The 25,796-nt window shown below is 45.6% G+C and overlaps 1 protein-coding gene across 19 annotated transcripts in view; it reads right to left on the reverse strand.

Moving 5' to 3' along the window:
* The window catches only part of ZFAT (zinc finger and AT-hook domain containing), a 452,145-nt gene that overhangs the window by 203,120 nt on the left and 223,229 nt on the right, over positions 1-25,796 (reverse strand). For 17 of the 19 annotated variants that reach the window (XR_009697705.1, XM_061172112.1, XM_061172111.1 and 14 more), the window contains 3 exons: positions 20,685-20,803; positions 11,550-11,676; positions 8,611-8,741 (listed from right to left, as the gene is read on the reverse strand). Coding sequence is in view for 18 of the 19 variants with exons in the window: in XM_061172112.1 (XP_061028095.1) it covers positions 8,611-8,741; positions 11,550-11,676; positions 20,685-20,803 (377 nt within the window). In the remaining variant the exon portion in view is untranslated. Of the gene's footprint in view, positions 1-1,914; positions 2,207-8,610; positions 8,742-11,549; positions 11,677-20,684; positions 20,804-25,796 lie in introns of those variants that run through there. The other 2 variants (XM_061172117.1, XM_061172122.1) reach the window with 2 other exon arrangements.

Consider the following 25,796-nt stretch of genomic DNA (forward strand, 5'->3'; position numbering starts at 1 on the left):
TTAGGCAGGAGCCAAACCTCACTAATCAAAATACGCAGTTGAAAACGGGTTCTCACAGGAAGGGGTAGGATAAGAGGGAAAAACAGAAAAAGGAGTCAGTGAGACTTCCATATTTATATAGCGATCAAAAGGCCTGGGAATTAAAAGATAAAAGATGTCTATCTGGATTGCAGGCATCTCTACCACTAACAGAGAATCCAGAATTAGATCATCTGAGGGTCAGGAAGCACGGGGGACGCCTATACCCTCAGCCCTGCAATATGCATCGGATTTGATCACCTACAAAAGACATGTGGCTCCCCTGCACGGGCCTTCCAAAGGCATGAATCCATCATGACTGTAATTACACCACGGAGCCAGTGAGCGTGGAGTGGGCGTGCCATTCCCATCACATGCTGAGGACGGAGAGAAAACACTAGCAGTTACGTCCAGAGGACAGAAACTGTAGTTACTATCAGTTCTTTTAACATTATATATGTATCCTTAATCTTCTGAGAAAGAATCCTGAGATGAACCACAACGATGGGAAAGCCACCCTAATGGGAAAGTGGAATAAACAAACGAGACAACTGAAGATGCCGGGGTTTCGTTATGAGGAAAAGAATAAAAACCAGCGATTATAATGTCACAATTATGTGTCACTGCCACACTCACAGGCAAGTGATCTGAAGACAAATGAGGGTCTGAGCGAGAGAGGTGAGCCGAGGGAAAAGAACGGGTGGCTCTCCTGTAACCTCCATGCCTTCGGTAAAGTCAGTGAGAGGTCTGTTTACAGTAGGAGTCCAACAGAGCCTCTGCAGGAACTAGAAAAAGATATCCCGTTAACTCACCGATTACTGGAGCTTAAAAGGATAACAGAACAGGGAGGCTTCACCCGATCCTGTCTGTGGGCAGGACAAGGGGGGAGATCTCAACTCAGTCCCACTTTACAGCAATGCGGGCGGCCAATATCTCCTATGATCTTCAAAGGACTACAAGAGTGTCCCGCTTGGACGTGATTCTTCTGTCAGGTCTCTTGCTGTGTAGTTAAATGATCAAATTCATGGAATGGAGTGGTTGTTTTTAAATAGTAATGAAAATAGATTTTTGCACCCTCACACGAATCACGTTCCAGATCCCTCTCCCCATTCTTCTGCCACAAATCTTATGAGATGTTCAACATCCACCCCCAGACGGGCAGGAGGCCCATCCCGGGCTCCCCTTCCGGATGGATCACAGGAGCGAGGCTCCCCGCAAGCCAGAGGCTGCACGTGAGAGGTCTCCTCTGCAGAGCGGCTTCTCCCAACCAGATGCCCCTGTACAGACGGACAATGTGAAAGAGTTTCCGGGGACCACATTACTCAGGGCCTTAAATGAAAAACAAGACAGGCTGGACCCGAGTTGCCTTGCAAACAGGCAACTGATGTACGTGGTTAGCCACAGGAGTGGATTGCATTTCCTCGCAAAAATAATGAACTGCAAATAACAAACAGCAATTCCAGTGTTGGCTGCCAACCGACATACGTCTTCCAGTGAGACCTGCTACCGAAAGTGCCTCTCAGACTGGCACTGCGTGCTGAGCCCGTCAGGGAGGCTGGCGAGTCCTGACCTCACCCTCCAGTGCCAGCCAACACAGGCGACCTGCCCGAAGGTGACAAAGGGCGCAGGGAAGCAGCCAGGAGAGGTGGGTTGCTTTGGACAAAGCTAGAACTTCTGCTTTGGGTTTTGTTTTTTGTTTATTTTTTTAACCAGCAGTTAAAGCAAGTGGGAAGAAAGGTTGACATGCTGAACAAGTCGATGGCAGCGTAATTCTGGGCCTGCCAGGCTGAGGGTCTGCGTTGCGGGGGGTGGGCGGGGTGCCTGCAGCTCTGGGCAGTCTTAATTGCTCCTTCCTGGTGTTCGGCGCCACTGGCGCACTTGTTGGCAGCTTGGAGGCATCCGGCACCTCAGGGGAAAACAAAAGCAGGAGAGTGGCAATCCCAGGAGACGCCGCAGGGAAGCAGGACCGGGAACAGAGAGAGACACAGGCCTGCCGACGGAGAGGCCCACTAATCACAGTCGCTACTGAACGCCTTACTCCACGGGAGGAGGCCCACTAAGAATGATCTGGCTGCTCTTGACCTGGGGGTGAAGGTGGAGCGCTGGTGCGCAGTGCAGGACCCCTGGGGGCTGCCTCTCCTCAGCCGTGACTCTTTCAAGGACCTGCAAGGGGGCGCTCATTCTTGAACTGTGAACGGAAATGTCAACTGCAGTTAGAAATAAGGACATACCAAGGTGTACGTGCTCCCCAGAAACTACCGCATCGCCCCGAAATCTGTGACTCAAAATCGTCTCTATGACAACTGAGTACCTCAGTAAACAACAACCTGGATGAACAATAACCTTCCATTGACAAAGAGTACATACTCTGAAATGCACTACATGAACATGTGTGATGGCCAATTTTAATGGGCCAAGGGGTGCCCACATATTTGGTCAAACATTACTCTGGGTGTTTCTGTGAGGGTGTTTCTGGATGAGATTAACATTTAAATGAACAGACTGAGTAAAGGAGACTGTCCTTCCTGATGTGGGTGGGCCTTATCCGATCAGTCAAAGGCCAGAATAGAGCAGAAGGGCTGACTCTCCCTTGCATAAGAGGGAATTCCTCCTGCCCGACTGCTTTTGAGCTGGACATTGGTTTTTTCTTTTTTTCCTGCTCTTCGATTCTAACGGAAACATCAGCTCTTCCTGCATCTCAAGCCTGCTGGCTTTCAGACTGCAATTTACACCATCACACCATCAGTTCTCCTAGTTCTCAGGCCTTCAGACTCAAAGTAGAACCTGCACCATCGGCTCTTGGGTCTCTAACTTGCTGACTGCAGATCTTGGGACTTGTTGGCTGTCAACCTCCAGAATCAGTGAGCCAGTTCCTTATTTTATACACACACACACACACACACACACACACACACACACCCCATCGGTTCTGTTTCTCTGGACAACACTACCACAGTGAGTTTTCTCACGGGGTCTCGGCAGGGCAGGAAGGGTAACTGAGCCACAGAGAAGCAGGCTTGACAAAGCGTGAGCTCCTGAACAGCCTTCTCTGGACTAACCCTACAACAAGGTGGGCCCTTCCACACAGGGGCACAGCCCAGCCTGTTCACACATGGCGCATGGACTGAAAGGCTGTTGTGTTTTTTAAAAGCAACACGGGTGAATAAATGACCTGAACCACTTCACTTGCAGCTCAGGGATCTTCTCCCAGATGGGCCGCCCCGCACCCCCAGAGGGTGACACCCCACAGTGTACCCAGCTCCGCCATCTACTGTATAGGGGTACCCCCAGCAGCAATAAACAGCACTCAAGTTTAGCTCAGAAAGACCCTGGATCATCATAACGGTAACCTGTTGAATCATCCTGACCTTCTTAAAAGGAAGATGCTGTGTGATTATCAGGTCTCCTTATTATTCACAGACAAACACCCTGAGTGCAGCTGCTGGCCTGCTGGGCCCAGACCCTGGACACCATGGCCAGCGTGAGCCGTGGTCTCGGAAAGCTACAAGCTGTTCTGTTGAACGCCGACTGGCAGGACTGCTCAGTGCAGACTCACTGCTTGGAAGAACCTGGAAACTGTGATTTGTTAAAAATGCCAACAAGGCCTTCTAGAGGGCCGCACAGGTCAGGAAGCCCATAGAGGAAGGACGTTGGGCTTGGAGAAGCAACAGGAAGACGTGGGCTGCTTGGACTCACCCTTTCTCCACTGGCCTTTGAGCCGGAGGGAGAGACCAGGCTGAGGCGCTTCCTGGACCAGGACTCCTCCCAACCCTTCGCCCCCAAGGTGACGACGGGGCATGTCATTTCACCTAAGTGGTGCCTCATGTGCCACCTTCCCCGCTTCCAGCAGCATCGACCACCAGCTCCTGCTCCCGCCTCTGCTGGAGCCCTGCCCCACCCAACTCTCAGCTACCTTCCAAGACTCCATTGGGGTACGCACCAGGGCATCCACGGAGGTCTCCCTGCCCAGCACCTGCCGCCACCCCCGACCCAGGGTCAAGCTGGGCCACCCCCCAGCACCCCAGAGTGCTCTCGGCCAACCTCCCGGAAGCATTCATTACTCTCAGTTGGAACTTCCTGTTTAAGGTCTACATTCTCCAGACCTCTGGACCAGTTCTGCTCATTTTTTTCCATCTCACCTCTAACATACTATCTTACTTACTTATTTATTATATGTCTGGGGGTTAGCTAGCTCCCTAAATGAGAATGTAAGCTCCTCAACCGTACCATTCGTCTGCTCTGTTCACTGCAATATCCCAAGCACCGAGAACAGCGACCTGGCAGGTGGAAGCAGCTCGGGGGCTGTGTGCTGGATGAAAAAAACAAAGCATTTCCCTCACTAGACTAGTTGCCTTTGGAGATCGGGGACCGTCTTAACCCTGTAACCCAGAGTGGCAGGCAGAATAATGCCCCCACCCCAAAGAGTGCGTGTCCTAACCTCCGGAACCTGAGAACGGTTCCTTACGTGGACATTAGCCCATGTGATGGAGTCGATGACCTGGAGATGGGAGAAGATCCTGGATTATCCAGGTGGGTCCAAGGTAGGCACAAGCGTCCTTATAGGAGGGAGGAGGTTGGTCAGACTTGGAGAGGGCTATGTGACGACAGAGGCAGAGGTCAGAGCGATGGATGTGGGACGATCCGGGCCTGCCTTTGCTGGCTTTGGAGATGGAAGAAGGGAACCACAGTGAAGGAATGCTGGGTGGCCCCTGGGCCGGAAAAAGCAAACAGGGATTCTTCCCAGAAGGAAGGCAGCTGTCGACCCCTTGATGTTAGCCCAGTGAAGCCCATTTCAGACTTCTGACCTCCAGAACTGGAAGATCATCAATTTGTGCTGTTTTAAGCCACTGAGTTTGTGGTGATTTGTTGCAGCTGCGATAGGAAAGGACGCCCCCAGGGACTGAACACACAGTGGCGTCTGCGCAGTGAATGTCTGCTAAACAGACCTTGGGAATTTCCAGTAAAATGTCACTTTCAGTCTCTAAAATAAATTTCAACCCGCAAGGACAGCAAAGAGTGATTTAAGCCATGAGCCAATGGTGATGGTGGTTGTTATTTTCACTGGTCTTTCTTTTCCTTTAAATAACTAATTTTGACTCAGAAATGCTTGTGATAATATTTCCCCTCTGCTGGTACGTCTTACAGTCAACCTACTTAGGCAGCTTTATTAATCAAATATAAGTTTCCTCCTCATAAAACCCTAAAGCAAAAATTTTTTTAAAGAAAAAGAAAAAAAGAAACCAATTTATTTAATGAAAACTGGTCTTAACAAACACGCAAGTAGCTGCATTCAAAGTTGTCATGTGACTTCTCAGGCCAGGCTGGTGAGGCACATGCAAGGTTTCTTCTTTCTGAACATTTCCAAATGCTCCATCCCCATGAATCTATTTTTAATGCTGACACTTGGGGAAAGAGAGAAGTGATGGGAAATCATTGAGGACTCATTTCTGTGTCCAACTGAAAATTTAAATGGTCTGAATGATGGGCCAAATCCTTCCCATGTCTCATTAAAAACTAAGAAGAAAACAACCTAAGAAACACCCTCAGCTCTTAGCTTTCCAATCCCCTCAGCCTACCTACCAGGCCTGTTAGTATTTTCATCCCAGAAAATGAGAACCCCTAAAGACTGGAGATTAATAAATAACTTTCAGTTACCACTGATAAACTTTGATATGTGAGATTCTTTTCAATTTACATTAATATATCATGAAAAAATTATAAACAGAGCATATAACTAATTTTTTATATGGGAAAGAAATCTTGAAATTTTTAAACATCCAGAATGAATTCACATACAACCCAGAATTTATTTTTGGCCCTTTGGAAGATATATAGATAGATAGATAGATATAAAATAGGAAACTTTTAAAAGATCTCAAAATATGCTATCCACTAATAATTTAAAATCATTTTTTTCTACAATATATAGTACATACTTTATGACAATGTGTTCTTGCTATTTTTTCTACAGGATATAATTGGAGAATCAAAACATAAAGCCCACAGCATACTCCATCCTACTTAATAAACATTTACTGAGCAACTACAATGTGTGAGACCCTGAGCTGGAGAAAGACGAAGTCCCCAACATCAAGGGCTCCCCACAGGGTGAAGGGAGAACATTACTGCTTCCCAACAGGTGCACCAGGGTCCACATTTGAGTGGCTTAAGGACACTCAATAAACAGATATAATTTCTCTACTGAAAAATCCTAAACCACAGTTTAATTAAAAGAAAAAAAGTTGAAACGGATTCATTTCTCTAATAAAAACAGCTACATTTAAACTGAAATAAGACAACTGAATCCAGAGGGCATTCCTTCACCTAGGAGAGCCTGACACAGTGCAATCCCTTTGCCATTGGAGTGGGCGTCTGACGTCTCCCGCCCATCAGTCCATCCATCCAATCCCCCATCCATCATTTATCAACAGCCTCGGTGCACCAGGTGCCAACCAGGCGGACAGGAGAATGACTGGGACACACGTCCTCGGGAACATTTCCAAATGCAGTTACTCCAGACTGTGTTAAACAGTGACACTCCTCTTAGCCCTGTGTTCCCAATAAACCACGAGGCTGAAGGGTGCCACTGTTTTCTGCCACTGCAAACACTTTATACCTGTTTACACCGGCTGCGCCGGAGGCTCACCTGCCTTATTCCTTGTCATGCTGTCACTCTAACGCCTCAGAGCACACCTAAGCTGTACCCTTCAACCGCAACCTCGTGTATCACCGCATCGCTTGCGACGCGCAATAAATCACGTCTCTAAGTAACAGCAAATCAATCCAGCTCCTAGAAGGAAGACGCAAGTCACAATCGGTGGCGCCTCCCTGCAATTCTCTAAAGGATTTGGCGTGTACGAAACATCCAAAGTTCTCCTATACCCTTCCTGAGGTGCCAGGTCTAGCTCAGGACTCCACACGCCATGATGCAAACGAGGAGTTTCAGAAGAGATTTACAAGACAATCTGAAGATTGCAGTCTAATAAATACAAAGAAAAGCTGCAAGAGTGTCTGGCCTAGAGGTGTATGGGTCTGTTCCCAAACAATGCAGAACACCAGGCCCCTGCAGCCTGAAACATCAAGCTCCTACTGTCCTGTCTGACTTCTGTCCGGGGTCTCGTTGCCAGAAAACATACTAATGGAGGAGGGTTTCCAGACCACGCGGTCCTAACGTTCATCTAGAGGCGCCAAGTCTTGCCTGTGGACCCAGAAATCCAGAGGTGGACCAGCACGTACTAATTCCCCCAGGAAGTGCTCAGCCTGGATTTCATGCTTTCTGCTGTGGCCTGGGCACACCTGGGGGGACGGTCACGGAGACAGCCCTGGGAAGCCCACCGGGTCACCAAAGGCAGGTCGCGGGGGACACGTCACTCAGGGATGCGAGAGCCGAATTAAGAGATTATTTGTTACTCGCCAAGAAAAACTTACCTCTTCCGCTGTTAACTGCTTCACGCTTCCTTCTTGTTTTTTGTTTTCAGATTCAGAACCAAGTGTACAGCAGAACTTGGATCATTCTAGTAACTCCCACCTCTCCCAGGTCTGTGAGCAAATGTCAGACAGCTGCCCCAGCAGCCCTTTATAAAACAGCCCCCAACACCCCGGCTCCTTGGCCCACACCCCTCCCCCTTTCTCGTTTTACTTTTTTCCACTGCTCTCGTTCACCATTTGACATCCTTTCTGTCTTACTTATCTTTTTCCCAGTAGAGTAACCACTTTGATGGCAAACATCGGTTCTCTCCTGGAACCCCAGCAATGAGAACACTGCAGGCACTTAACTACACGCTTCCTGAGTGAATCACTAAAAGATGGATAACCGTGTAAAACTCTGTGGTCTGCAATTCAACCTTCTCCATGAACGTGAACTTTGATTCTAAACCATACACCCTGGGTCTGCCCTGGTTCTGATGTGCTTACTGTCGTTTTTGCTTTTTTAAGTATTTGTGTAAGCCAACTCAAATCTTGTGTACAGTGAAGCAGGAGAGAGTAGAGAGAGAGGTACAGACAGATACAAAGGATGATCTGATTATCACACACGCCGCATCCTAACAGATGGTGAAGGTTAGAAGGAGAGGAAATGAACCAAACAGTATGACAATTAACTAGAGTAACCTTCATTCAAACACTGGCCATCTTCTTCCTATCCGTTTAGTTCAGTCATCCTGTGCTGATTCCGTCTGGTGATGTTTAATACTTAAGAGGCCAGTCCCTCCTGGTCTCTCTGGCTGTCCCCCCGGCGCCCCTGCTCCACAGACTCCGGCCTTAGGGACCGAGGCTGCTTTTGACCATAGATGCGTCCAAATGCATCCATATCTTGCTCGTTTCGCTCTGGGATGCCTTTCATTGAAAGGAAATGAATCAAGTTTCCAGAACTTTTTGAAATATACTACACCTTTCCCCTACAACACAGCCTCACACATGGCGCTACCGCAGATACAATCCCATAAGAAGAAGAAACTGCATAAGACTAGACCGATTTCATTCCAAATTCCACCTTAGATAGGTTAAAGCCCTGAAAACCTAAGGGGGCAGGGGAGAGAGAGGGTGTATGTCAGCGCAAGGAGACAGTATTTAACAGGGAGGGGAAGGTCCTACCTGCTTTACGACAGTCACCGTCCCAGGCGCCATGGCGACCACCGAGGCAACGGCAGTGGCGTCGTGGGTCTCGGTGCCCAGCTCGATGATCTGCTGGAGGATGTTTACAGCCGTGGGGTCAAGTCGGTCACCTTGCCAGGAAGAAGCAAACAGGAGACCGGTAAGGCCGTGGGCGGTGAAGGTCACTGAACGCAAAAGCAGCCCTTAGCAGAGGCCATTCTTGCGCGGCGCCTTCTCCAGGGATGCACGGGTTCTCAGTAAGCACTCATTTTGACCACAGAAATAATGTGCACGGTACTTCACAGCCGACAATGCACTCTCTATAAGAACATCTCAAAACTCCAAACAACCTGTGAGGAGATGACATTGTGACACTATTATCCCCACTTTATAGATTAGTCACCTCACTGCAAAAAAATGGAAGAGGATTGTCTTAGGCCATTGGGTCAGTTACGTCACAAAGCCAGGGCTCAAGCCCAGATGTTCTGAATCCAAACTTGTTGATACAGGACTGCCTCTCAAAACAGAAACTCCTGAGAAGCACGAGCTATGACGTCAAACCACAGAGCTGGTCTTCCTTGAGCACAGGCATGGTAGGTGGTCAGTGAGCGTGTGCCAGATAAATTACACAGGATACGGGCAGAACACCCAAGGATGTCTCAGTTATCAAGCCAGTGGGCTTTAGAATTCTAAATTAATGTAAGCTTAGGATTCTCTTTTAATCATCTCAAAAGACTGTAATCCATATCATCGGGGCAGCTACTGAGTGTACCCTTTCACTCAGCTCTCACCATCTGCTTGGCCATCTGTGACTCTCCGGAACACAGCACTCTGACCCAGATCATTACTTCACTAAGAGGGAAATTACTACCTCATCTCCAGGCTAGCATAATATTATGAAGTCTCCACCAATGTCTACATACTCCTGGATGACTTTCTGCGGGCCATGTTCCAATGCGAATCAGTAAGTGATGAGGGAAGGGAATTCAACGTGTCCTACACAGAGGGTAGGACGTGGCATACGACTGAGGCAATGACATTAGCACCCGTTCACCATGCACCAGCCTAGCATCCCCTACACACACCTATACACACCTACACACACACTCTCCTTCGGCAGGGGGGCGGGTTTCAACTCTGCCTTGCAGCCAACCACTCTAAACATCTAAACACTAAACATAACACTGACCTTAAAAAATGTACTGAAATAAGATTTTAATTACTCATCCATTTACTCCCTCAATGACCATTTATCAAGCCCGAACTGTCAGCCAGGAACATGGTTCCCAGTGGGATACAGCTGGGGTCCCCAACCCCCGGGATCTAATGCCTGATGATCTGAGGTGGAGCTGATGTAATAATAATCGAAATAAAGTGCACGATAAATGTAACGCGCTTGAATCACCCCGAAAGCATCGCCCCCCTGCGTCCTTGGAAAAACTGTCTTCCACAAAAATGGTCCCTGGTGCCAGAGAGGTTGGGGACCGCTGGGATACAGACAAAGATCTAACGCTGCCTCCCCCCACCCCTTCCAGGGCTCACAGGTGACTGAGACGGACCGTAAGCAAATCATACAGCCCCTGGTCGGTTCCATACCAGGGGGGCGACTAGGGAGCTCTGTGGGAGCTCTGTGGGAAAGTCAGGTGGGCTCCCGGGAGATGACACACCATCTGAACACTGAAGACGAAGACGCGCTTGCCAGAAAAAGTGCTGTGGGGGGAGGGGAACAGGCCAGGCCCCAGAGGGCACAGGAACGTGTGGGTGAGAAACACAGCTCACTCCGAGAACGGCAGAGTCTGGCCCAGGAGGGCACGGCTCCAAGGTGGCCAGAGATGCAGCACAGGGAGGCCAGGGCCCAGAGCAGGTGGCCCGGCCACCGAGCTGCAGAGTCTGCAGTGTTTCCTAAGAGCCAGGAGGAGATGCCAGGGGCCTGAAGGAGTGAGTGAGTGAGCGCTGGTGGGGGATGAAGACGGGCAGGCTGTCCTGGCAGGGCTTGAGCAATCGCTGAAGTCACTGGACAGGAGGAAGGAAACACACACTGAGACATGGCGTCAGCTCTGGGAACCGCACCAAGAGCCGGCACCTTGACGCCCCATCTGCAGAGCCTGCGTCTCTCACAGGCTGCAGAGCTGTCTCCCGAATCCCCCGGTGAGCACAGCACCGGCAATGAATCTTCCCCAAAGTGACCAGCCCAAAGGGGTTTTCTGCGCACCCTTCTTACAACCTGGGGTTTAGGGACGTAAGAGCTGGATGAAATGGCAATTTCCTGTCTCCAATCACCAGCTGACTTCACTTAATGCTTCCTCTAATCCCACTTGCTTGACCTCTGTCCCCCAAATACACAGAGGGCTGTGGTACATTATATTAACTCGTACTCCTTTCCTGTTTTGAAAAGAGCATCAAGAAAAAGTTTTCTAAGCACAGTGCCCCAATAGCCACTAGGCTGGCACAGTGGTTTGTTTTTTAAAATTGATCGAACATTTGAAACTGACGACATTTGACATAAAAATCCTGACTTGGGGCTTTTCAGAAGAACTGGGAAGTGGGCAGTCCCAACAAGAAGTCAGGAGACCTCGATTCCAAGACCAGCTCCAACACCCAACAAGTGGGTGATCCTCAGCCAACCGTTTACAAGGAGGCAATCTTCCGCATCTGTGAAGTGAGGACAGTAGGACCTGCTTCTCCCTGTTCTGAGAGGTGATCATATGTGTGGACATCCGGCAACCCTGTTAGGCGGCACCACCTTGGCTGGGGCCCTGTTCTAGAACACTGCAGGAGAGCTCTCCCTCCAAGCCTGACAATGGGACCGCTCCAGTGGTCAGAATGCAGTGGAAGGAGATCACCTGGCGGACATAATTCATCCGTAAAGTCATTCATTCAGCGTGTCTATCACAGACCAGTTCTAAGGCGTCAGAGGGAGGCGGGGAGCACGCTCTCACCGCTCTCTGAGGTGTATCTCAGGTCCTGGAGGGCAGCCACCGCTGCCTGCGTGCCCTGGACATCCTCTTCGGCTTCGGTGATGTGCAGGTACTGGGTGGAGGGCTCCTCCGGAGTTTCTGTTGCTGGCTAAATAAAAACACAGTATCATCCATGTGACCTTCTAGAAGATCACCTATTCCCCAGAAGTCCCAGGATAATGGATTAAGACACAACAAATGCACATAAGCAGGCACCCCTGAGAAATCAGTGCTCCAGTAAAAACCTACTTCCCAAAGACAAAACTTCTCTTTGCAAGTGCCGAGACTTTTTAAAACCAGCGTCGGTGGAAAGCTTCCTGCAACACATTCTTGCCGTAGGGAACGGAGTATGCTGTTCCTAACTAGAGATGACACACGCTCAGAGGTTCTCGTGTGTGCTCTTCTGCTGTCTCCTCTGCTCTTCCCATGGCCACCAACGCTGCCCTAATCTCCCCTGTGCCCGGGCCTCCTGCCGTGAGGCCGAGAGGAAGGCACAGCAGTGGTGACGGTGGAAGGGAGGAGAGGACGGGTAACCACATAACACTCGGCAAGCTTCGAGCACGGGTCCCGGCACAGAGCAAGAGCTCAGCAAATCTTAGCTACTCATGCTGCTCTGATTTTTATAGGAAGGATATGAGAAATACAACTGACCAGAGAAAATGTATCTGTGCAAAATCAGGACTCATGAGAGTAGGAGAAGCTAAAGAGACATTCACAGGTATCTTATACCTAAGGAGAGAAGAGGTGGGATGGAATTTTCACAAGAACTAGATATTGATAATCACCTCCTTCTGGAACTGCAAGGCAGGAAACATGAATGTCACCAATAAAGAAGAACAAAAAGGAGATTTTACATACAATTTATAGGAGCCAAAGTGATCACGCTCTATAAGCACTTATCAGTTACTCACACAGGTTCAGAATAGAATGTGATTATTCTTTTACAGCCAAGTGGTCGAGTTCATTTAGGCATTTCCAGCCTGACATTTAGTAGACACCCAATAAATGTCTGACGAATGCATAAATGAACAAACAGAAGCATATTTCCTTTTAAGTACCATTAAGCATCATAGTGGCCAACACTGGCTGGATCCGAGGAATGGCTTAGCCTGTGATGAAGAGGATGGGCATGGACTGGCTTCCCCTCTTTGGGGTACTCTTTGTAATAATAACCATCTGTGGGAAGGACAGTGCTTTACAGGGCATTCCTGGGAGGCTGGCGACAGCCCAGCTGCTGTAACAGGCAGCTTGTCGTCACACGGGGACCACCCACTGCCCAGCTTCTTAGCTGCTCTACTGTCTCACTTCTGGAGTCTAGTGTGTGGCTTGGTGTCAACTATTTTTATTGAGTCACAGTTCTGCTGAAGGTGTCAGGATCTGTAAGGAGCGAGACCTCCAGAGGAGAGGGCCACGACTGCACTAACAAAAGCACCAACTGGCCAGGAGAGATGGTATTCTACATCAGGAACTGGCATGCCAATGTCTGTGTGTAACAGAGAGCCAATCCTTGCAAGTATGAACTTGAAACACCAGAGGACTGACTGTTTCCCACAGATGAGGATGTGACGTTGATGCTGGTGACACCACCACCTCCAGTAACCATGGCAGCTGCCATTTACTGTAGGCCTACTGGGGACTAGACAGTAGCCCCAGCGTTTTGTAGACAGTGCTTTAACATACTCCTTAAATTTTCTTATAGAAAATGTCAAACATACGCAAGACAGAGAGGTGAGCCTCCATGTACACATCACCCAGTCTCAACAATCATCAGCTCGTGGCCAGTCCTGTTTTGCCTGTCTCCCCACGCACTCCACACAACTGCCCTTTGATTTTGAAGCAAATGTGGATGTCATATCAATTTATCTCTAAATATTTTAGAATGCACCTGTAAAAGGTAAAACTCTTTCAAACCATAACTACAACACCACCGTCACACTCAAAACACTTAACAGTAGTTCCTTAATATCTTCACATATCTAAATGGTGTTCTAATTTCCCCAATTACCTCATTTTTTCACAACTTGTTCTACAAATCATATTTAAGTAAGTTATTGAAATCCATATATTAGAACTGACTGATGAAAGTCTCATAAGACTTGTATTTATAGGCTCTCCCTCCACTCTTTCTCCCTTGCTTATAGTTTTGTTGGGAAAAGTGGTCATTTGCCTTCAGAGTTTCCAACAGTCTGGCTTTTGCTGACTGCACCAACATGGAATCATTGAATATGTTCCCTTGTCCACTGTATTTCCTGTAAATTGGAAGTCAGACGCAGAAGCTTAATTAGGTATCAGTTCCCTTTTTGGCAGGAAGGCTCCATGGGTAACATTGTGTACTTCCATCAGGAGACACTCTATGTCTGAGTGTCTCTGTTTTTGCCGTGTTGGCAGGAGGCTGATGGTCATCGCTTAGACCCACGACATCAGTGGAGGGTTGCAAAATGGCAATACTGTAAATCTTCATTTGTTAGCTGGAACACTTCTATAAAAAGAAACATCTCTCCACAAACATTCGGTTACTCTGAGATATACTTTATTTAGATGAGGTAGAAAAACTGTTTGATTCTGAGCCTTTATTTACCAAAACAGAGTTTTATTTATCAAAATAGAGTTGATTCCCTAATGTCCTACAAAGGTGACTAAGGATTTTTCTCCCAGTATCATTATAAACTCATGGATTTAAACACACTTGATGTGCTTCACTCCAGTCTGTAAACACTAACAACAGCCTTGGAGTAACAATATCAACCCTACCACTGACAGTGGAATAACTGAAAACAGTACGTTTTTTTGCAGTTCTTTTTGCCCTTAGGTTATATCCCACTAGGGAGGAACAACCAAATTTCTATCTTAAAGTCTCTTGAAATAGTCCTTCTCTATGTAGTTCTGCCATCGTGTTGATATATAGTTCAGATACTTTATTTCATTCTATTCTCAATTTTTAGGGTTAGGGTTTGCTTTTTAAAGTGTAATTTTGTTTTTATTATTATATAAGAAATGTATTTCTTATATTTACATCAGAGCTTCAGAGTCAAATCTGCACAGTGGGTCTGCTAAGACAAGTTTAGCTTCTCTCCTACCCTCCCCATCTTGTTATCTCCCTGCCTTTTCTACCTATGCTTTCCTCCCTTTTTATAACTATTTTATTTTGAAATAATTTTAGATTTACAAAAGAGTTCCAAAAAAAATACAGAGAGTTCCCACATACCCTTCATCCCACTTCCCCTAATGTTGACATCTGCTGTAACCATGGTACAATGATCGAACCAAAATATCAACATTGGTACAATACCAGATTCCACTGGCTTTTCCACTGGTGTCCCTTTTCTGTTCCAGGATCCAATCCAGGACCCCACAGTGCATTGAGCGGCCACAACTCCAAAGTCTCCTCCAACCTCTGACAGTTCTTCAGACACTCCTGAAGAGAACTGGTCAGGCATCTGACCATCCACATCATCACGTCATTTGGATACATCGGATGGTCTCCCATGATTAGGTGGAGGCTGGGGATTTTTTGAAGAGCACCACGAGGTGACTGCCCTTCTGATCACATCATATCAGGGGGTACATGAAGTCACTACGTCTTACCACTGAGGATGCTGACCTCGATCACGTGGTTAAGGTGGTGTCTGCCAGGCATCTCCACTGTAAAGTTACTACTTTTCCCTCTATAATTAATAATTATTTAGGGGGAGATATTTTGAGGCTACATAAATACTGTATGTCTCCTTAAACTTCTGTCTACTAATTCTAGCATTCATCAATGGATCTTGCCTGCTGCAATTATTACTGTGGCGTTCTAATGGTAATTTTCTATCTCCCTCATTCTTTCTACATTTATTAATCAGAATTCTTCTGCGGGGAAGAACTGTTCCTTCTCCACCATTTATTCAATCATTTATTTATGTCAGTATGAATGCAGAGATATTTATTCTATTCTTACAGTTTTAGTCCAATACCATCATGATTTACTTTGTTACTCAAATTGTTCCAGATCTGGGCCACTAGGAACTCTTTGGGTTGTCTCGTGTGTCCTTTTGTGTTTTTTATGCTTTTTTCTCCTGTAATTCATTTCTAATCTCATAGCGTTGTGGTCAGAAAAGATGCTTGATATGATTTCAATTTTCTTAAATTTACTGAGGCTTGATTTGTGACCCAAGATGTGATCTATCCTGGAGAATGTTCCGTGCGCACTTGAGAAGAACGTGTAATCTGCTGTTTTTGGATGGAATGTCCTATAAATATCAATTAAATCTATCTGGTCTATTGTGTCATTTAAAGCTTCTGTTTCCTTATTTATTTTCATTTTGGATGATCTGTCCATTGGTGTAAGTGAGGTGTTAAAGTCCCCCACTATTATTGTGTTACTATCAATTTCCTCTTTTATAGCTGTTAGCAATTGCCTTATGTAATGAGGTGCTCCTATGTTGGGTGCATATATATTTATAATTGTTATATCTTCTTCTTGGATTGATCCCTTGATCATTATGTAGTGTCCTTCCTTGTCTCTTGTAACATTCTTTATTTTAAAGTCTATTTTATCTGATATGAGTATTGCTACTCCAGCTTTCTTTTGATTTCCATTTGCATGGAATATCTTTTTCCATCCCCTCACTTTCAGTCTGTATGTGTCCCTAGGTCTAAAGTGGGTCTCTTGTAGACAGCATATATATGGGTCTTGTTTTTGTATCCATTCAGCAAGCCTGTGTCTTTTGGCTGGAGCATTTAATCCATTCACGTTTAAGGTAATTATCGATATGTATGTTCCTGTGACCATTTTCTTAATTGTTTTGGGTTTGTTTTTGTAGGTCCTTTTCTTCTCTTGTGTTTCCCACTTAGAGAAGTTCCTTTAACATTTGTTGTAGAGCTGGTTTGGTGGTGCTGAATTCTCTTAGCTTTTGCTTGTCTGTAAAGCTTTTGATTTCTCCATCAAATCTAAATGAGATCCTTGCCGGGTAGAGTAATCTTGGTTGTAGGTTCTTCCCTTTCATCACTTGAAGTATATCATGCCACTCCCTTCTGGCTTGTAGAGTTTCTGCTGACAAATCAGCTGTTAACCTTATGGGAGTTCCCTTGTATGTTATTTGTCGTTTTTCCCTTGCTGCTTTCAATAATTTTTCTTTGTCTTTAATTTTTGCCACTTTGATTACTATGTGTCTCGGCGTGCTTCTCCTTGGGTTTATCCTGTATGGGACTCTCTGCGCTTCCTGGAATTGGGTGGCTATTTCCTTTCCCATGTTAGGGAAGTTTTCGACTATAATCTCTTCAAATATTTTCTCTGGTCCTTTCTCTCTCTCTTCTCCTTCTGGGACCCCTATAATGCGAATGTTGTTGCGTTTAATGTTGTCCCAGAGGTCTCTTAGGCTGTCTTCATTTCTTTTCATTCTTTTTTCTTTAGTCTGTTCCGCAGCAGTGAATTCCACCATTCTGTCTTCCAGGTCACTTATCCATTCTTCTGCCTCAGTTATTCTACTATTGATTCCTTCTAGTGTAGTTTTCATTTCAGTTATTGTATTGGTCATCTCTGTTTGTTTGTTCTTTAATTCTTCTAGGTCTTTGTTAATCATTTCTTGCATCTTCTCAATCTTTGCCTCCATTCTTATTCCAAGGTCCTGGATCATCTTCACTATCATTATTCTGAATTCTTTTTCTGGAAGGTTGCCTATCTCCACTTCATTTAGTTGTTTTTCTGGGGTTTTTTCTTGTTCCTTCATCTGGTATATAGCCCTCTGCCTTTTCATCTTGTCTATCTTTCTGTAAATGTGGTTTCTGTTCCACAGGCTGCAGGAGTGTAGTTTTTCTTGCTTCTGCTGTCTGCCCTCTGGTGGTTGAGGCTATCTAAGAGGCTTGATGGGAGGCTCTGGAGGTGGGTAGAGCTGACTGTTGCTGTGGCGGTCAGAGCTCTGTAAAACTTTAATCCACTTGACTGTTGCTGGGTGGGGCTGGGTTCCCTCCCTGTTGGTTGTTTTGCCTGAGGCAACCCAACACTGGAGCCTATCCGGGCTCTTTGGTGGGGCTAATGGCAGACTCTGGGAGGGCTCACGCCAAGGAGTACTTCCCAGAACCTCCGCTGCCAGTGTCCTTGTCCCCACGGTGAAACAGAGCCAGCCCCCGCCTCTGCAGGAGACCCCCCAACACCAGCAGTTATGTCTGGTTCAGTCTCCCCCAGGGTCACTGCTCCTTCCCCTGGGTCCCGATGCACACACTATTTTGTGTACGCCCTCCAAGAGTGGGTTCTCTGTTTCCCCCAGTCCTGTCGAAGTCCTGCAATCAATTCCCACTAGGCTTCAAAGTCTGATTCTCTATGAATTCCTCCTCCCGTTGCCGGACCCCCAGGTTGGGAAGCCTGACGTGGGGCTCAGAACGTTCACTCCAGTGGGTGGACTTCTGTGGTATAAGTGCTCGCCAGTCTGTGAGTCACCCACCCAGCAGTTATGGGATTTGATTTTACTCTGATTGCGCCCCTCCTACCGTCTCACTGTGGCTTCTCCTCTGTCCTTGGACGTGGGGTATCCTCCTTGGTGAAGTCTAGTGTCTTCCTGTCGATGATTGTCCAGCAGCCAGTTGTGATTCTGGTGCTCTCGCAAGAGGGAGTGAGAGCACGTCCTTCTACTCCGCCATCTTAATCCTCTCTCGTGTGTCCTTTTGGCATGCCTCCATCTTACTTTTGTGGAGCACGTTGTTACTTTCTAGTACTGAAAAATGCTCCAGGATCAACTTACATAATTTCTGCCTCAGCCACGGAATCAACCACTTTTCAAAGGGACCCTGGTTCCCTTTGTTGGAGAATCCTGAGAAACCAAGATCTGGATACTAGGTGTGCTCATTGCCAGCGGGGTGTCACTGCTTCTAGGCCCTCTAAGCACAAAAAGCTAAGAAATACATGTATGTATACTAACCATGTATACATATATATCTGGAATTATTTCTACATCAATCTATTGGTGCACACACACACACACACACACACACACAAAATATCTATCTACATATTATATATAACAGTGTTGCAATAAATAGCCTTGTGCAGACACCTTTCCTCATTTTTGTCAGTATAATTTTGGGCTAATTTTCTAACGGTGGGATCGTCTAGTTAATGGAAAAAGAAACACATATGTAATTTTAGTAGATATTGCTAAATTCCCCTTCATAAAGGTCACATCGTTTTGCATTCCCACCAGCAATGCATGAGAGTGCATATTTCCCTTCAGCCTCTCCAGCAGAGATGATGTCAAAACTTCTGGATTCTTGCCAGTCTACTGGGTAAGAAATTCTATCTCTGTCAAGTTTTACTTACATTTATTATGTGGGAGGTTGATCATGCTTTCAGATATTCAAGGTCATTTGCATTTCAGATATTCAAGGTCATTTGCATTTCTTTTTCTATGAACCTTTCTTATCTCTCGCCCATTGGGTTGTCGATCTTTTTCATCAGTATTTCTAGAAGCCTTTTATAATGTAAAGATATTCACCCTTTTTTCTATGATATGACTGAAAATATTTTTTTGTCATTTGCCCCTCTACTTCTTGAGTTCTTTTACATAGTAGTTTTTAAATTTTTTTACGTGGTCAATTTTTTTTCAGTCTTTTCCCTAATTGAATCTGGATTTTGAGTTGCAGTTAGGAAAGTTCTCCACACTCCCAATTTATAAATGAATTCACTTATGTTTTATTCTCGTAGTTGTAAAATATCTCTTTTTTTAAATCTCTGTTCCTTTGCTCTAGGTTCTCTCTATAGATAAGTCATTGATTATTGTATATTGATGTTTTAATCTGCTGTTTATTGTGTGTAGTAGATTTTCACTCATTCTTTCAGATTTTCAAAAACATAATCCTGTGTCTACAGAGATACTTTATTTCTTCTCTTCCAATTCTTATGTCTCTATTTACTCTGCCTTTGTCCAACACACCAGCTGAGGCCTCCCATGTGATGTTAAAAACCAGAGCCCCTGGGGCACCCTCATCTTGTTCCCAACTCTAACGAGAAACCCCCTAGTCTAGGATGCCAGCTTTTGGGCTGGAACACATACATTTTGTTTTTCATCTTAAAGATGTATTCATCAAATTCTACTTTATTGACTGTTTTTAATCAACGGATGCTGAATTTTGTCAAATTTTCATAGATGCCTTTTCTGCATCTATGAAGATGATCATTTCATTTTTCTCCCTAGTTCTCTCGTTATGATGGGTTACATGGACACATTAACACATTCCCTCCTACTGGACAACCCTTCCCCTGAATTCTGGAATACTCCTCACATTGTCATGATATATTATTGTTTTTCATGGGGTGTTGGATTTCCTTCAAAGCCCTTACTCTTAACTGGAGTAAGCCCACTGGATACTCTAATGCCCTAGAAAGTTCTCAGGAAGTGGTTCTCAATTGGGGGTGATTTTGACTCCTGGGGAACACTGGCAATGTCTGTGATAGTCTGGTTTTCACAGCTGGGTATGTGAATGGATCCTAGTGGGTAGAGGTCAGTGATACTACTAAACATTCTAAAATGCACGGCACAGCCCTCTACCACAAAGAATTATCCAGATCATAACTTTAGCAGAACTTAGTTTGAGAAACTCTGCCTAAGGTAAACTGCAATTTGGTGTGACCCCTGGTACTTGAAAAGAGAAACAACTATGGGCTTTTAAACTACAGCTACTGGCTTTTATATAATTCAGTCAGGAAACTGGTTCCAACACCTGAGGGGAAAACAAAGGTGACAGGTAGGAGGACATGCCTCCGGTGGAAGGAGAGGAGGGCCGAGACTCAGCAAATGGGGCCCTTCCCTGTCCTCTGGGAGAGGACTGACAATACATGCCCTGTTGTGCATTCTTCTTTCAGGTGCAACTTCTGAAACTCTGAATTCGTGATAACAGAAGTGAAAATATCGATGAACCCAACACAGACATTCACAAACCAGCCTAAACGCAACCCAGAGTAAGAAGTCACATGCATGGCCTGGCTCTCACCCAGTGGTACCCCTCAGATATGAGGCAGGGTTTGAAAAGATTTCCAAGTTTCCCAACCAGAAAACCCACTGCTCTGAGGAACAGCACTGGGCTTGCCTGGTTTGTCATCTGCGTTTAGGAAAGTCATAATCGATACCATGCTTTAAAAAGTACCTCCCACTTGGGATCGCCTTCGTTCTCCACCAACTTCAGGCCGTGCTTGTTCTTCAAGTGCCTGTTGAACTCCCATTTGGTGCCATAAACGAAGCTGCACACAGGACACTTCAAACAACCTGAAAGCACAGACACAGGTAAAAAGAAGCATTCACAACACATGAATTCTGCCTTCCATTCAAACGCTTCAAATCTAAGGAATGTATTTTTTTGTCTCTAGTACTTACTTTCAATCCAAGCTTACCTTTATATGAAACAGAATAGCAACAATATATGTGTTTTTCAGGGCAAAGGTTTAAAACTTAATGCATTTCTTTTCGTTTATTAAATGAGAATTTGCAGTGAACCTAATACACACGTAATATTTTAGGTGCCAGAGAGAATTAAGATGAGTAACATAATTCCCTTGGCCAAGTGGCTGAGCAGCTTAAATGATTTTTTCATGTTTTTATTCAAAAATAACAAATAATTTGGAAAGCAAAAAATAACTGAAGGACAATGGGTGCTTTTCTCAATCTCCTTCGTCCAAAAACACTAAGACCAAGGGCCAGATTCTCAGTCTCCTTCACATCAGAAGCGGAGCCAGTGATATAAATTCCCATGTGAATATCCCGCTAAAGGACAAATGAGAAAGCTGGTCACATCCTGAAATGTCACTATTTATTTAATTGATTAAATTTTACACATGTTCCAGGAAGTATCTGGATGCTTTCATTAAGAGAATATAAAACTCTAGGATAAAAAAAGGATAAAAAAAGAAAACCAGGATAAAAAAAGGGTAAAAAAAGAAAAACCAAAAAAACTGACACACAAAGACTCTCTTTCTAAAATTATATCAGAAGCAGCAACTAAATTGGGAGCTGGACAAAAATCGCTTATTTATTTGTCTGTTTATATGAAGCAGAGTTGATATACAATGTTGTGTTAGTTTCAGGTGTACAGCAAAGTGATTTAACAGGTTGTGCTTCCAGAAGCAAACTCCAGCCCCTCAGGAGGCTAACCGCAGTCCTGGCATCAGGCCTCCAAATCTACCAGACATTTAGCAGGCCAGAGTCAGGCTAAGTGCTGGCACCCTCAGTTGTGCACCCTGAGCGGGCCGGGGCAGTGAGATGGGACCACCAGGCACCTAACTGGTCTCCCCGCAGCCACTGTTTGTCTGCTCTACACCCGGCACACAAATAAAAACTCTTAAAAACTCAAACAAAATCACATCTCACATAGGTGTAAGACCCTCTACTGCCTTCCCGTCACACCCAGAATAAAACCCCAGCTCCTTGCTGTGGCCTGTGACCCCAGTGGCCTGGTCCCTGCCTCCCTCTCCAGGCTTGTCCCCTCCCCTTCCTCCCCATCCTCGCCTTTCTCTGTCTTTTGCCTTCCCCAAGCTCCTTCTCTTCTCAGGACACCTGCTGTTGTCGGTCTGTCTGCTGACCCGGTCCCCTGTCTCTGCTGGACCTGCTGTGCTTCCCTGTGCCCTCCCAGCATTAGTATTTATTTCTTGCTCACTGGGGCACTAAGGAGGGAGGGAGAGGAATTCTGTCCTCATGACAAGGTGTCCTAACAAATTATATAAGAACTAGACAAATCTCATGGTACACATCACATAATTTAAGCACCTCCTAGATGCAGTTGGGATGTGCTAGCTCTCCTGAATCAATTCCATGTCAGTGACTCTTAGAGAGCACTCAGGAGTTCTGTAACCGGGGTTTCCTGTCTATCACCTGAGGGGGTGGGCGATTCCCCAGAAAGTCATGAGAAGGAACGGAAGCCAACCCAGGTGGCCGACAGCACAGCCCCTCAAACTTTCGGCCTCCCACGCTGGGAGGGCACAGGAGAGCACAGCGGGTCCAACAGAGACAGGGGCCAGAGTCAGCGCAGACTGGCAACAGACACCAATTCTGAACTTCCAGAACATTCTACAGAAAAGGCAGCTCAAACAGACGCTTGTTTTCTGAAACTCAAACACACTGCACTCTTTTTTTAGGCAAAATCAAATGGGCTTGTTCTTTCTTGCCCAGAGGATAATTAAACTTACTTTTTAACCTTCTTTGTTATCGCTTATTAATCATCTAAAATGAAATATTTTCCTACAATCATCTTTTAAAACCCTCCAAGGTATGAGAACCACTACCTTTTCTTTGGGTTAAGCTGACATTGCTTCTATAAAGACTTAATACCAGGCAATGAACACACGCAAACTACCTAAGGTTAAATTTTGGCTTTAAAATGAAACTGAAGGTTCCTTCTGGGCTATTCTTTAACAGAAACTAATGTAAGGAAAAAAACATCCTTATATTATGTTTCAATTAAAATTAATATGAGAGTGCCTCCACATTAATTAAAACTTCCACCTTTGCCATGGTGGCTTTAATTAAAGAACAACAAATGGAAATATGTAATCTAGACCGAAGGTGTAACTATGCCAGTTAATTGACATTAAAGCTGAGAAAAATTAATTTCCATTTCAATTCATTAAATGCTTAGGCCACACTCAGTAAAGGTCACGGGGAGGCTTGGTGAATTTCCTTGCAGCATTGATATTAAGTGCGCACCATAAAACCCTAAACATCCCCCCACCGCCCAAGTCGCAAATTCCTCCGGAGGAAAGACAAACCAGGCCAAAGGATAGAATTTCAGGAGCAATTTTAAAATTCCATCATGGAACCCTTTATTCTTTTTGGAATGCAGTATATTCTGGAGGAATTTTGAGCATTAAACTATTTGCACTCCTTTGCAGTGGCTGACATTACTGAAGATTCAATTTCATCTTCAATAATATAACTCCCAGTATGGCATGGGACACTGGGCTGGGCAGTCACAAGACCTGAATTGGGCACTTGCTCACGTGACTCAGAACCACTTCCTTAAATTCTCGGGTCTTGGTTTTCTCTTCTACCAAGGTAAAAATGCTAAAGCTTATATCCTTATAAAAGGCAGCGAGGTCAGCAGAAAAATGGGCCCCCCAAAGATATTCACATCCTAATCCCTGGAACATGTGACTATGCACTTCCCATGGCAAAAGAGATCTCAAAGGTAGGAGTCACGTAAGGATCTTGAGATGGGGGATTATTCTGGACTATCTGGATGGGCCTAATGTAATCACAAGGGTCCTTCTAAGAAGGGAGTGGGAGAGCAGATCCCAGTGAGGTAACCTGAGAAAGACTGCTGGCTTTGGAGGAAGGGGCACGAGCCAAGGAATGTGGGCAGTGTCTAGAAGCTGGAAAAGGCAAGAAAACAGATCCTCCCCTAGAGACTCCAGAAGGAATGCAGATTTGTTAGCAAACTTAACTTCAGCCTGTGAGACCCATCTTGGACTCCTGACCTTCAGAATGGTAAGATAGTAAATCCGTGTCGCTTTAAACCACCACCAAGTTTGTGGTCATTTATTACAGCAGCGATAAGAAACTAATACAGGCACTCAAGGGTAACTGGACCAAAAGCAGCTTAATTATCAAAGGAAAGTGGATACAGAGTAATTTGATTTTATTAACAAGTGAAATACAAAATCGGACTTGGGAAATACTGCAGAGGAAAAACAAAGTGCATTTGACTATAAGCCAGGCTGACGTTCCAAACCCCAGTGAGGAATTGGTAAACGGAGCTTAAGCAAGGTCTCCCCCATCTCTCCTGGTCCCCTCACATACTCCTCAAAATCTTGGGATCTGAGATCCAGCCTATCCGTGGTGAGAAGCCAGACTCTGAATCAGGACCCCGGTCTGGCTTGACCACCGGCTCACTTTGTGGCTGGGACCGGTCCTTTTCCCTCCCTACGTTTCCTCATTTTAAAATGGAAATGATGACGTCAACCCCACAGGGCTTCGTGAGAGAGAAGATAACATATAAAACAACAACCAACAACACGGTGTAGCATTACAGCACTGGAAGCACCTGCCAATAATGTATGGGATCTAGGCCCTAATAAAAACAATTTTAAAATAAAAATGTCCACAAGTCAAATAAAGGACTTTGGGTTAACTGATAGTTTCTGGATTTTCTGGATTTTCTTCTATACTATTTTCCCTGAATCTGGTGTGAATGTACATCTAAGGTACAGACGTACACATATTTACACTTTTCTAATACAATTGTTCAAAATAATGCAAAGATTTTAGCAGATGCCACAAAACTAAGCCTTCTCCTGGTCCTCTTCCTCACATCTTTTCTTATCTTAATTACCTACCCTTCCTCAATGATCCCCTAAAATGGGGAGCCTGAGTTAAGGCACACCGCCCAGGAGAAGCAGATAATTTTCCTCCTATGAGCAACATGGGGCCTGTTAAAAGGAACGTGTACTTTCTGCTAGAGGACCAGAACACGGAGGAGCTGCCCAGCCTTTGTCTCCAGCCCAGGCAGGAATGGCAAAAACGCTACCACATCCCAGTGCCTTGCACAGTGTGGGACACAGGAGGAGCTCAAGACACACCATGAAGAAGGACTTTGGGAATAAACATGATAGGGAATTTGAACCATTTATCAGGCACTTGTTACACGTCAGGCATGGTCTGGAATCTTCAAGAATAAGATCTAATCTTTGCAACCTGATGCTCAGAGAAGGTAAGTAACTGGTCCAGGGGCCACAGTGATCACAGACCCGCCTCCAGGGTCTGTGCTCCCAACCCTCCGCTCGTGCCAACAGCCTGGGGCGACTTGAAGGAGGGCCTTGAGGTCACCGGAAAAGGACCAGCCCGCTAAGCCCCATCAATAGCCCACCGTGAGCTCCAGGAATGAGCTGAGAGTTTGTGACACTTAGCATCAAAGCATCGGATGCCTCTCACAACCTGTGATTTAGTGAACCAGCTCCTGAGCTAGCTTCATCAGGGGCATTCTAAAAGGAGGAAAGGGGCAGGCCCACTGAAGTGATACAACGTGAAAAATGTGTATTTTGTGGGAAAACGCCTCTAATCCATATTAATGAACAAGTGATGGGCTGAGAAGAATAAACAAGAGATTGTCTGATCTGCTTTCAAAATATCAGAAGTACATAAAACACAAGCAGGGAATAAAACACTTACATAGCATTCAGTACAAGTCTAATTGCCAAAAAGCACTGGAGCCCGAGGGAACTGGTGCCTCCTGACGGGGCTCAGCTGGCATGTGGCTGGAAGCGGCACCTGT

This window comes from Eubalaena glacialis, chromosome 17 (genome assembly GCF_028564815.1).
Source record: "Eubalaena glacialis isolate mEubGla1 chromosome 17, mEubGla1.1.hap2.+ XY, whole genome shotgun sequence".
NCBI lineage: Eukaryota > Metazoa > Chordata > Mammalia > Artiodactyla > Balaenidae > Eubalaena > Eubalaena glacialis.